The following is a 14,380-nucleotide window of genomic DNA, read 5'->3' as shown; positions in this document are numbered from 1 at the left end:
ATTTACATAATAAATATAATTTTGTTATATGATGACGGGTGATTATTTATAACATTTTTAAGTTGGCTTCATTGTAGTTTAAGCGTCATAATATATGCCTAAATTTATTTCGTAATTAATTGTTGGGAAAATTTACAGCCCTTTGCGAAAAATATTGAAAGCCTCTTGCTAGTGAAATACAATGTAGGTTCGTTTCTTTAGTTAAAATTATATTTTTATCATATAGTTTGTCTTGATGATTTTAAATAAATATATCAGTTGAATATCACAGTTATTTCAAATGCTATAAATATAACAGTTTTACGAATACTACAAAAAAAACAGTTTTAATGGAAAAATTACTAGGCATTGCATACCTAAAAAAGATGCTTAAATATTATTATTTTGGAATTCGGTAGCTGTTTTTTAGGAAATCAGTGTAATCAAGAAACATGGATCTTTGTTTTATTTTACTTAATGTTGGATTTAGTTATGGTCATTTTTAATGGATTCAGGCGTTACATTGCGGAAGTCCATCCTGAATAAGAAAGGACCAATATCTAGCCACCTCCGCACATGCAGTGGTTGTCGTGCATGAAAGTGCACCGCCCGCCAGCCCGCTCATAAATGCGCATGCGACAGACAATGCCAACTACACAACCGCCACCGTAAATTCACTCAACACGTGTTGCTAAACACCGAGTCCACTAATTCAGTCCACTAATTCTTCAGGAGTTGTTACACAGCACTAATCTGTGTAACAACTCCTGAAGATGCCCCGTGGAGGGGTGAAACACGTGTTGAGTGAATTTACGGTGGCGGTTGTGTAGTTGGCATTGTCTGTCGCATGCGCATTTACGAGCGGGCTGGCGGGCGGTGCACTTTCATGCACGACAACCACTGCATGTGCGGAGGTGGCTAGATATTGGTCCTTTCTTATTTAGTTATGGTCAATCGATGGTCAGTTGATTTTAACGATTACAGAGATAATATATAGACTTTTTGGATTATTTTTGTGCATAACTCATATTGTCAAATTTTGAGGTTATGTTCTTATTCGCACTTCTATATCAATGTTATCTATTCCAACATTTATCTGTGTAAATGTGAGACACATTCCGGTTATAAATTCGTTGTTGCTCCCTAGTAACAGTGAACTTTCATGTATCGGATTTTCCACACAATCGGACATAGAATTTAATATAATCCCAATTATCATATTATCAGTGATTCACAAATAAGTAAACTCCGATAGTAAAAGTGTATTGATAATAAATCTGATTAAAATGAGATTACCTTTACCTTTACGTTATTTTCCTTAATTAATATTACCACTTATGTCTAACAAAACTGTCTATGAATTTATTCCCACGTACGTTAAATTCGTGAACTACTTTATCTTTATTAGCAATTGTGCTGTAGTATAACGAATTTAACGCAAGTTTTTTCAAAAGTTTCAAATTCGCGTGCCTACTGGCAACACCCATGAACGTAACATAAAAATCGTGAGATAGAGGCTCTGCATCCCATAGACCTGGATCATCACTAGATATAACAACGGGTAAAGCATGTGCCAGAAATGAAGCCAAAGGATGGTTTCTCACATCGTCTACAAGCTTGAGCACTTGGTTTGAAATAACATTTACTTCTAGAGCAATATTCTTCTTTTTGATTTCATCCATCAGAATGGGATGTTTGATTATAGCGTATCCATGACCAATACGTTTAGCTCCAAGAACGATAGCATCTACCAAATTTTCATCTGAACTAGTCCCATACCAATTAGTTTCTCCAGCGTGTAAAAAGTAATTCATTTCATTGCCTGCTTCAACGAGTTCAGTTAAGAAATCTTTAGTTGGTGCTCCCAAATCTTCTTGTCCGACTAAATCAAAACCCGCAAAGAAATCGGGCATTTTTTCTTTAATTACTTTTGCCGTTTTTATATATTCTTCGACTGTATCGCTATCTACCATTCTTAAAGGAGCATAAATCAATTTAGCACCAAAGAAATCTGGATAATGTGACATAAATTTATCAAGAGTCTTCTTATATGTCTCTGCAGTTGCTATCGAATCGTATACATTACCTTCCAAGTCATACAGTGGAGGTAGAACACTGCGTATTTCCAAGTACATAATGTTATCATCTCGGATAGCTTTAAGAGCGTCATAAAAGTATTGTTCCCATATAGGTTTATATGTGAACAAGCCGGCAGTATTAATGAAATAATTTTGAAATTTACTCCAAACTACATTTATGTCTGAATAGACCTTTTCAGGATTATCAATAACTAAGGTAAATAGTTTCTTTAACTCACTATCGAACTTTTCAATATTTCCGGAAATAAACCTGGCTTCTTTAACCAACTGCCACTTCGTTGCACATAAAGACTTGGGTTTTTCCATTGAAAATAAAAAGTTAACGTTACGATCTTTAAAACAAACGTACAAGTTGTCCCAATATGTTAATTTTAAGACATACTCTGCGTCCAGAATTGCAGTATCATGGGCATGTAATATAGCGCCTTTAGGCATTTCTTTTATAAATTTGAATACTTTCGAATCTAGAATTTCATTCTTATATTCGAAAAAATGTTTAGAGTAGTTGTAGTGTTGCGGATTTCGAAAACAATAATCCAGTTCTTTTAATTTCAAACCCATAATAATATCATTCGCCTTTTCTTCACTGTCGCTTAAATCGATATCATTTCCGAGCATTGCATCCAGTTCTTTTTGTAGAAGGTTTTGCCTTGCTTTAAAAATAGATTCAGCGGCATTTTCAGACATAGAAATAAGTAAAGTTCCCACAAATATAAACATGAACACTGGCCACTTTGCTTCCATTTTTACACTGCACTGAACTATGTGGAGAAAACTATTTAAATGTTTTATTCAGAGCAAGGTTAACTTATCAAATGCAGGACCGTAAAACTAAAAATTACTTCACGTATATTTGCAAATTGCAGTACGTACAATCGGTAAATTGTATGAAAATAATTAATATATTGGTTATTCAGTATTTGGGACGTGCTTTACATAACGAATGATCGATACTTGTGATGATAAGTTGATAAACATTTTTTCTGTCCAACATATTTGATATCTGTAGACATTTTATCAGAATAGATCGACGCGTGTACGTACCTTGATCGTGTTTATGATTAGGAAGCCCATTATAGTATTGTCAGATAGACAAGACAATGACCGTTGCTAACTACTAACAAATGCCGTGGCTTTGGTTCAATAAGTGCAAATTAGACGAAGTGTTCAATTATAGGCTCAAGACAAATTCATAATATTTTTACACTTTATAATTTGGAATAGTTCGACCAGCTCGAGTTTAGTTTTTTTCGTAAAATAGCTTGGCTTTCCTATAATTTCTATTTATTTAGTGTAATGTAGTCTATGTATAGATTGGCTTCTAATCTTCTAATTATCTCATGAAATCTATACTTCTCTCTATACTACAACTAGATAAAACAGGTATTCCAAAGAAGTATTCTTTGTCCACTTTAATATTAACAGTTGTGTTCAAATATTGGCGATTCTATTTACTTCTGAACTGGCTAAATACTCGTAAATGATTTTTTTCTTAAGAAAAAAGCATTTTTCAATAACCCTAACGTCCATAGAATACACCAAGTACTTTTTTGCAGAAGAACACAATAAAATCTTATCCACACGAGCCAACAAATCAAGCCAAGTTTGGGCCCGTAATAACTAGCTAAACACGTTTCCAGTTTCGCTAGTAATAGCTCTAATCATATCCTCGTTTACCTAAGTTGACGGCCTCCTGATCCACTAAATAAATGTAGCAGCTCAAACAGATTTAGATGTAAATCCTTCATAGGTCTGGATGTATGCATAAATAATAAGGTTTAGATATCTTAGACCTTCCTTTTCTTATTTGTTAATATAAAATCATAAGCACATTATTAAATAAATCTTATTATAGCATTCAAGAGTTTTAAGTTTATCGAAATATGTGGAATTAGGTTTGTTGACTCATTTACATGATATTATAATAAGCAAATGAAAAATTATTAAATTTCATTTGAAAGTGCAACTGTTAAGTATTTTGCCGGCTCTTCTCAACAAATCATCATTCTGAGCCAGTGGTATCTTACCACTTATAATGAAAAAGTAATCGACAAGTCTAAGGCGCATGTAAAAGGCTACTTGAATAAAGACATTTTAATATTAAATATAAATTCTAATGGACAAATAGCACTTGACATGATAACGTTATCAGTTACAGTCAGTTTATGTTTTGAAATGGATTCGCTGCTCATAGGGGAATATTACATTAGTTTGTAGCAATCCATCCGTCAAGATATGATACGAATTCACTTGACTTATAGTCGTATGGCTTCAAGATGATGAATAAAGAATTTAATTGTATAAAGAAATTTTGAATTTTTAAGTCAAGTAGATTTAACATTCAAAAATTCTTTATCCAACTTATGATTACATATCCCATCAACCTTAGAATGAGTCTACCACTTGTTCCGATAATAAATGCATCAGACTTGATAAAACAAGTAAAAGAAAACTAGCGGAAGTATATATTTTTATACAAGTATACAAAATTACATATTCAATTTTTTTTCGAATGGACACAAAATTCCGGCAAGAGCAACGTAGGACTTTCATCCTCAAGGTGTATATAGACGATCTTGTTAAGACTGCATGAAAGCCACTTCCTGGACGAACTGCGTACATCAGAGAATATTTGAGGTCTCCGTTTATGATGTTGAATTAATATTCAAATCGCCTGAATGAAGCTATTTGCAGTATTGTAACCCTCAGCACATACTCCATCTTTCACTCGATTTTTTTTAATTTAGCTATAGGTCTGAACATTATCTGGCATACTATTGTAAAAGCGTATAGATTGCTCTGATCTAGGGCTAGGTTTTAGGTATAATAATTTTCAATAGTAATAATAGCAAAATTTCTCTAAAATCACAGAAAATATAATATATTTTTATGCTTTGCACGTAATATATTCCATAATAAAAACAAACGACAAAATCATTTCAATGTGATCATAAAATGTGTCAGCAAACCTCCTTAACAATTGTGCCAAGCCTTGCAATATAAAGAATAAAAAAAATATGAAATTTTTAAAACCGTTATGTTATTTAAGCTTTTAGCTTTTAGCAGGTTGTTAAACCTGTAATTAAAGATATCCACGGTCTGTTATGATTTTTTTATTAGAAAGTGACTAATCAATGAAGGTATTAAACTTCATCATAACAATTCGGTGATGCCAATAAACGAGTAATAAAACCATGCTAATTTTGCGTTCGTCGCCAAGAGACATAGGGTAGTTATATATATATATATATATATATATTTCACCCGTCATAGCTTTAATCAAATCAAGACAATGCTATATTTCTAATAAACATAAACCGCCCGCAATCAAGTGTTACAAATTATTTATAATTTCTTCAACAGTCTAGGTGAATTATTATTAAAATAGTGCTATGCTTCTTGGTTAATAGATAAAGACACAATTGGATCAAAATATACAGGATTAACAGGTAGTAAAAGTTTTGATATGGTTTACCCTTACATAATTCCTTTTCTGTCTAATTACTCTTTATAAGATTATCACTTTAAAACTTTATTGGATTGCGACTGTTCAATAATTTCTGAGAGTATAGAGATTTATTGGAACAGATAGTAAACAATAATTTGTTTTAATATGTAGTTATCCGAATTTTAAAAACACTTTTTACTACATATTTATTATCATTGCGCCAATTGTTTCTAAAGCCATTGATTTTTCAAAATAAAATACTTTCCAGATTTTGTTTATTAGAACTTGTATAAACACATATCCTGTATCGTTTACTTTTGCATATTATTGGACATATGTGTATATCATAGTTTAACTGTAAAATTTATGTATTATAAAAGTATGCATTTATCTTTACGAGTGGATGTATTGTAAATAATCTGTAATATATACGGAAACCATTATCAAAACCTATCAAGTGGTGACCGCTAGTTCTATTTTTCCTTATTAAGCGAATTCAACCAATAGTTGTGTGGAAGAAATCGCCATTTAAACCCATTGACATATTTTGCCTATATCATGTGATTTCCTTTTGTTGTTGCTGGTGTACAATAAAGAGTAAATAAATAATAATATTTCACAGGCAGAAGCTTTTCAACGAAATAAGTGCTATTTCAAGAAATGGAATAATTAATTAAGATAAACATTACAGAGACATTAATTTTTAAGAAAATTTGTCAATTCTAAATATTTAACAATGACTTTGGTTATCAATTTTAGAGAGCGATTTAATTTTTTGCGTATAAGTAATTAATTTTTTTAATGCACATGTGTTCAAAGTTTGATGTAGTCAAATATTAAAAAGGTTCCTAACGAAGTCAAACCACACAAAGCGGGTACATCACTAAGCACGTTTAAAAACCTATGCGGCGGCGATATTGAGCGATAAAAAATACTCATTCTTTAAACGGTGTAAATTACAGCCAGCGGCGTCTACCAAAAGGGGTTTCGGTTTCAAAGCATTGCTTTAAAGAAACTAAAAAATAAAACTGAAAAGAAATATAAGGCCGCGCCTCATCCGCCATGCTGATTTTATGCAACGAAAGGGTTGGGGTAGGATTAAGTGGTACTTGCCAGTACCGCCCCGCTCTACGCATTCGTTAAAAAAAGAAGAAAAAAATATGGCGGCGACGCGGTAATTCACGTGTGCTATCGACATCCCGCATATAAAGTCACACTCACCTCTCTCTTTAATCTTCTAATTACAAATCTCTCAAAGTTTACGGATGACACTGAGTGAAACAGTCTTGGAAACAAAGGCCGCACCCCAATCGCCATAATCTCCAGTATGAATTGAAATGGGTCTCGACATGTTCCATCAAAATAATTCAAACGCACTTCAAAAATATCTTATACAAAAAATAACTACCTGCTTCTTTATTGCTTGTTTTGTATGTTCACTTCGAAAACTTTTTTCATCTTTTTTTTCACACTTATTACACTATATTTTATCTCATTACTCATCTTAAAAATTATAATAAAAATGAAATTATGATTACATTTATGCAATACCTTCCATGTTGAATTTATTGTACAGGGTAATTGAAAATAATGTTAATGTAAATTTTAACTTAAAGAGGTCAATATACATATCTGCTCTTTTGTCACTACAAATGAGGTATACATTCAAACCACTAAAGCTTTCATACCTATTTCCAATCAACTTATATAAACGGATCATACTTACATTATTTTTATTTATTTACATTTTACTTTAAGAATACAACATCTGGCAGTACTAAGTTTGTAAGCACAGATAGTAAATAGTAGTTTAATTTAAAATATAGTAGTCCTAATTTTGAAGACGATTTTTCTTACTTTATTATCTTTAGGTAATTTCCGTATCCATAAATTTTTGGATATGATAAACCATACAATAACAGCAAGTGAACTATACATTCACTATGTTTAAAGCTTTTACACCTATAACCTAATAACCTATACATCGAAGTCAATTTGAATATAAAACTTTTGAACATACAGCCATCACAGCATTAATATGGCTTTTAAATTATATCTTAATCTTAACTTATCTCTTCTCGTAACAAAATTATCATTTGCACCAACATTTTGACGTACTTGTAAATATTTGTTTATTTAATGGTTTCCCAGGCGTTGAAATCAATCTAAATGACTCAAATAACTTATTAAGTATCATTAATTTGTATTAAATGTAAATTACCTCCACTCTGTTAACTATACTTAGTAGTACAACTGTATAGATTAAAAGAAACATCCGGTAATGAGAACTAGCTTAGATATTATTATTTCATTACAATCATAACATGTTATTGTTGTAACTGTGTCCGTTCAGGAACAAAAGTGTCAACGCACTACTTAGTGGGTATCAGTCCGTGTTGAACTTTAGAGACGTCCATACGTCCGTTCGCAAACGTCAATATGCGTGAGCTACTGTTACTGTTCATTTGCGCCGTATGCGCTCACGATCTCAAAGAATACTACGATAAAAGATTTAAAATACTTAAAAAAGAATCGTTCGTATCGGTTGGCGGTAACATTTCACTCAGCGATAAGGAGGCAGCGGTCAACAATTGCCTGATGAAACACAAGTTCAACGAAGTCGATTACTGGTTCGATAACCCGAGATACTTTAACTGTTCGCGTCATTACTTTACGTATAAGGAATATATTCAGTCCTCCAAAGTTTACCGGATAATAAGAGATATGCCGAAGGGGGCCGCGCTTCATGTCCACGACATGGCACTCCTTGGTCCCGACTACTTAATGAATATAACATATCGTGAAAATTTATACGTTTGCTTTGGAAGCAAACTAAATTTAATTTTCGCCGATAAAATTCCGGACACGCCTTGTGGTGGCAAGTGGCAACGAATGAGTAAAGCAAGAAGTTCATCGAATAACATCACTACATTTGATGCAGATTTGAGAAAGCATTTCACATTGGTTGTGACAAACCCTGATGTAGTATACCCAAGCATACGCGAGACTTGGACTGCGTTCCTGCAATTCTTTATGACCGTAGCACCAATGCTTTCCTATAGACCCGTTTGGGAGCAATATTTTTACGATGCATTAAAGAAATTTAAAGAAGATAATGTAATGTACGTAGAAGTTAGATCTGTTTTACCGAATCTATATGAATTAGATGGTACAGTCTACGATGCCTTAGTGACAGCGAAATCGTACAAGAAAGTGATAAAGAACTTTGTTAAAGATAATCGAGATTTTATTGGAGCGAAATTAATATATGCGCCTTCGCGGCGGGTGGATCGATCAAAACTGTCCGATTACATAGAATTAGCAAAACGAATTAAAGAGGATATGCCTGATACGTTTGCTGGGTTCGATTTAGTCGGACAAGAGGATTTGGGAAGTCCGTTGATTGAGTTCGTCCCTCAGTTGTTGGAAAGTGCATCGGAGTTAACCTATTTCTTCCACGCTGGAGAAACTGATTGGTACGGTACGCTAACGGACGAAAACCTGGTCGATGCAGTTTTGCTGGGTGCAAAGCGTTTGGGACATGCGTATGCACTTCCAAAACATCCTATGGTATTAAGAGAAGTTATTAAAAGAAACATTGGATTAGAAATCAACGTAATATCGAACACTGTGTTATCATTAGTAAGAGATATAAGAAATCACCCGCTGAGTGTTTTCCTCGCGAAAGGAATGCCTGTTGTACTTTCAAGTGACGATCCAGGAGTGTGGGAAGCGGATCCTCTTTCAGAAGACTTCTACGTAGCATTTGTTGCTGTAGCTAGTAAACTGTCAGACCTACGGATGCTCAAGCAACTAGCCATAAACTCACTTAAATACAGTGCGCTGGACTCTAAATCAAAAGACCAAGCTTTGCGTGAATTCAATTTACATTGGAATCAATTTATTAATAATTTTAATTGTTCCTTGTATTAGATTTATAAGATATAGATTTATAATATAAGTATTAATATGAATCTCATTGATATTAAATATTGCATTTTTTTAATTTTGGAATTAATGTTTCGTGAAAAATAAATTATATTGATTTTTGTGCTATGACGTGTTTGTGTTATTTAACGCAAACAAATCTTAAACCTTCTTTTTACATGTTTTTTTGGTTAGTTCTTATAATAAGTAACAAAAGACAGAGCGAGACTGTTAATTTGGGGAATTCGCAGCAGAACTCCATGACCTTTCCATCTCCGTTTCTCCGTAAAAAAAAAATACTGGTGATTACAGATAACATAATCCTTAAACATTTTGTAGAAAAAAAATCCTGAGAGAGCTTTATTTAACTTTATGCACATTAACCTTATATTTATTTTTCAGGCACTGTCATAGTGCAGAGAAATTTAAAATGAAGCGAAGACTATCAAGGCTTTTTTGTGTACATATTGCAAATTTGTTTCACTTTAACGTAAATACAATATGTACAATGAATCTAAGTAAAAAATATAAATAAAAAAAAACTTTTTTTTTAATTAATTTTTAGATTAATTGATATATAGATTGATAATAAATTGAAAATACATTAGGTGCAGGAAAATGCCTGTCAAAACGTATTTTTAAAACATATATTAAACGTTAGTACCGAAGATAAGTTCATAAGAGATTATATATTTTTTTCTATCTGTGAGCTAAATATATGCCTTACACTGATTGATTTATTATGATATGTAATGTATGTATAAGTCGAAAAAATCTATTCGAACTATATCATTTAAGATAATTTTACTGGGAAAAAACGTTATTATGCGCCGGACTTATGTGCCAAAAGCAGAAGAGAGGTCGTAATATCATACACAATTTAACGTGATTCACAGAATCATTGATTTACACGTAATAAAGCAACACTACCCACGATTTAAAATAGAATAGCATATGCAGTATGGCGTTCGCATTCGTCACCTTGAAACCCGAGAAGAAATGTAATGGTAGTAAACTGCTTTCGTAAGCATTAAGTGTTTGTGAGTTCTAATTTTACTCTTGAGAGAATTTATATAGACAAAAAAGAAATAGAAAAAAAGGGGAACTACTGATGGTCGACACTCGTGAACCTTTTGGATCCAACTGCTATCCCTCTGCCAATTCAGACGAGCAATTCTCTGAGGTACATCGGTGCTCTTGGTTCTTTATTTAATTATATTACATGTATTATTCAGTAATTTCAAAATTCAGTTTCAAAGTATATTCCGTAAGCAACAAATTTAAATGCAATTTTCAACAGTTATAAACTTGCAAGATTGATAAAAAAAACCTTATTCGTCACTCTAAATAAAGAGACCACAGATAAAATTACTAAACGAGTACGTCCGGTCATACGGCGAGCAATTGTTTGCGTAGACACGGAGTTGTAACAAAAATGTTGTTTATTTTTGCATTTATGTTTGTACGATTTGTGGATACAATGCTAATAATAGTGACCACGTGTTGATTATTTACAAGTACGAATTTCATTTGATTCGGGTTAAAAAATTTCGCTGTGATAACAAATTTATCAATTTAATTATTATAATATTCAAAATATGTTTAAAATGATAGGAATTTTGTCTCTTTTAAAATAATCGTTTCACAAAGTTACATTCACCTTCACCATTTCTCTATCGCCGTTTCCAGCCTAATCGAAGCGACTGCCATCATCAAATCTAGCTTTAACATCTCAACTTTGCAATGAGAATTCAATCAGACTTGCTCCTCTAAAATCTTTAACAGTTGTTATCTAATGGTTTTAATTGGAAACCAATATGACAATGTTGAAACGTTACACGGTGATTATTGAAAATCAATCATATGTTGTGGTCACAACAATATGAATCACCTTCCACTCAAACCCATGACAGCCATTTTCTTTTTTTATTATTATTTGTTAGTACATATTTCGCGTTTCCTTATATTACAACTGTGACAAAATATCGTTATTCTTATCTTTAGATAAATTGTTCTTTATGAAAACATATTTTGAATGTTAAGACAGCAGGGCTCATAATATTAGTTAGGTAGCTGCATTTTTAGGCGAAAATAAAGTTTAGATCTTCTTTCGTAAGAAAGATTTCTTAAAAATCATAATCGAGGCCTTGGTATAACTGTTGTATTGGGACGAGTGTATTTTTATCCTAAAAGTATTTTTTTTTTCAATTCTAAAGAGATTATTCCTAACGTGTTAGTATCACAACTATTATGCTTTGGTTGTTTGTAATTCGGAGACTCCAGGTATAGTAAAACCGATTCTTCAGACTCTACCAATTATAGCCCAGTTTTTTTATACATACATCAATGCGTTTATTTGATTCTGTGACTAACTCTCCAAATTCTTGTAGGTGCTAGCACCTACATAACAATCTCCCGATATATATTTAAACGTCGCGATGTTTAGTACAGATAAGCGGCAAGTTTTAGTATTTTTTAGGTGGAACATGGTCCAATGTGAAACTTTCTTCCTTTACATATTTTTTGATTCGCAAAGAGGATTTCTTAGAGTTATCGCAATCACAGCTTCTGTCGTTGCTGATGTTGACATAACGTTTTGCTGTCAAGACGCTGAACGCTGATCCTTTTGATGAATAAGTACATGATTATCGGTATTTTACGCGAGTTGAGTAGTTTAAATTCAAATCATACATTTCTTGACTTTTCTTAACTAAAACATTGTTTATCTAATTTCATAGCCAAATAAAGTATATCGATAGCTTTAGTATGTTCAAGTATTAATTTTAATTTGAATAATTGGAAAGACTAATAAAGATGTGTAACGAACGGTAAACGATGCAATTTATAAACATTCAGCCACGAGGTAAACTCAAAACAAATGCAGATAAAAATTTAAAGCGCGTGAATTATATGTAGATATACAAGCCTGCATTATAAACAACACTTTGTGGTTAAAATAAAAAGAAAGGAATTTCCATTTTCGAAACTGACAAAAAGCACGGTTTTTCTGTCTCTCGCTATCTCAACGTAAGTATCAAAGCGTTGAAGTACGTAACATTAACTTGTGTAGAAAATTGTCAACATTCAATTTTGCTCTTTATACCAAGGTAGACAAAGATCCCGCGTCGCGTGTAGTCTGAAAAAAAATGGGCTAGATATATCCATAGAGAGCGGCAAAATCGTGAAGTGACACCCTTCACAGAAGAGTTCTCTAGACTAACGAACTCATTGTCTGCTTGCTACCGCTTGTTGGAATCTGTATATTCCATGTAATACCTAGGGAAGACTGTTCCACTAAATATTCTTTGACTTGGAAATTATGTAACTGTAAAATTTCTTTGGAATATCATAAAATTTATTTTACAAAATTGTATTCTCGGGTATTTACATTTTACATATCGTGTATATATAGTTTAGAAATTACCGGTTTATTGAATGGGAGCACGATTTTGCTAGGTAGTTAACAATATTTGTTTGTAACATAAACCGACAAGAGACGCAAGTTTACCATAAGTGATATATCTAACTAATTGTAGTAAGTGCCCACTGCAATGCTTTCAAGGATTTCGGAACAAAAATTCTTATACAACGTTGTTATTACACGACATTACAAGAGGAGGTACCCTTTTGGGTCCCTTACACCAAATCACTCCATGGAAGTCGCCAAAGTGACTTTGAAGCTCGGTGACTTCGCGAATGTAACAGCCTGAGCCGAGGCTTTCCTCGATCTTTATTATCAACACAACCACAGAACATCCACTGCTGAACATAAGTCTCCGCATTGATTTCTGATATTACCGGTAGGAAATCGCTTGCAAATATCCGACGACGAAGTGTAGATTGGGCATTATCCATGCCTACCCCCTCGAACTCATGGATCTTGAAATGCCATTTATGCAGCAATATATGTCAAGTAAAAAAAGTATTGCATTCTTAACCTTTCGCTAAATGTCGTATGAATAATATTTTCACTTTCAACGACTTTCAATCGATAAAATAGTAAAGAAATATTTGTACAACACCTAGATGACCTTCTATAGCAAAATACCACTAGTTTGCAATATTTGCTTTCAATGTTTATTTAAAAAAAAAAAAAACTACCACGTGTTGTACCACGTCACACGTATAAAATCAATCGTAAAGGGAACCACGATTAAATGTTTTGCCGATAAGAGAGTACAATTTAAATTAATTGTAAATAAATAAATGATCCTTATGTCGCACGCGTTGGTTGCTTATGATAAAATACATTATGAGCCGTATTCATAATGGCTCCCAATGAATATCAATTGTATTCGAATTGTACGATATCGTTCCCTGCCATTGTTCGTCACTCGATCATACCGGGCCGTTAATTAAGCAATGTTTTGTTCAACGAGAGGTTTCGTACTGGCATCTGCGAATGCTTCTCGATTCGATGAAAAGCGTAAAAAGTATTCCCGAAACTTATTCGACAGTTCGTTCCAATTTTAAATTTGTAATTATTTACAGGATGTGGATGTACAGGATGATTGGTTAATATAATGATTGGGGTCAATGTATAGCTCATTTGTACAAGCTCTAAAGCTTTTTCGCCTATTTCCAATCATGCTATATGAAGTGAAATTAATTATTTACTATTGGAATGCGATAGGCCAATTACTGCCAGTACAAAGTGTGCCAGACAGACAGACGACAATAATTACTTCTAATAAGTAGTAATGGTAATTTTTAAAACGATTTTCAGTTTTATATCTATAACCAATCATCTTGTGTATGAAACTAAAACTTTTCAAGAATGCATTATGTCTTAATTTGTACATGAATGAAACTTGGCTCAATGAAACGTTCGATAGTGCAAGGCAAAGTAGAAGGCAAGCGATCTCGTGGACGCTTTCCAACAAGATGGACAAACCTCATCAAAACTGCCACTGAAAACTCAATAAAT

General features: G+C 32.9%; 1 protein-coding gene and 1 pseudogene across 1 annotated transcript; one reads left to right on the top strand and one right to left on the bottom strand.

Annotated features, from left to right (window-relative positions):
- Nucleotides 1-1,005: 1,005 nt before the first annotated feature.
- On the bottom strand, nucleotides 1,006-3,007 carry LOC137924153 (adenosine deaminase 2 pseudogene; annotated as a pseudogene).
- Nucleotides 3,008-7,865: 4,858 nt separating this feature from the next.
- LOC137924109 (adenosine deaminase 2-A-like) lies at nucleotides 7,866-9,465 on the top strand. Its single transcript, XM_068767435.1, has one exon. The coding sequence runs from the start codon at nucleotides 7,966-7,968 to the stop codon at nucleotides 9,457-9,459; it is 1,494 nt and encodes a 497-aa protein (XP_068623536.1). The 5' UTR covers nucleotides 7,866-7,965; the 3' UTR covers nucleotides 9,460-9,465.
- The last annotated feature ends 4,915 nt before the right edge of the window (nucleotides 9,466-14,380 follow it).

The sequence above is a fragment of the Battus philenor genome, unplaced genomic scaffold (assembly GCF_028537555.1).
Source record: "Battus philenor isolate CCGP_79_NKW_IND1 unplaced genomic scaffold, ilBatPhil1.0.hap1 SCAF_23, whole genome shotgun sequence".
In the NCBI taxonomy this organism is placed as follows: domain Eukaryota; kingdom Metazoa; phylum Arthropoda; class Insecta; order Lepidoptera; family Papilionidae; genus Battus; species Battus philenor.
The sequence above is the reverse complement of the archived record's forward strand: the minus strand, read 5'-3'. Positions and strand labels throughout refer to the sequence as shown.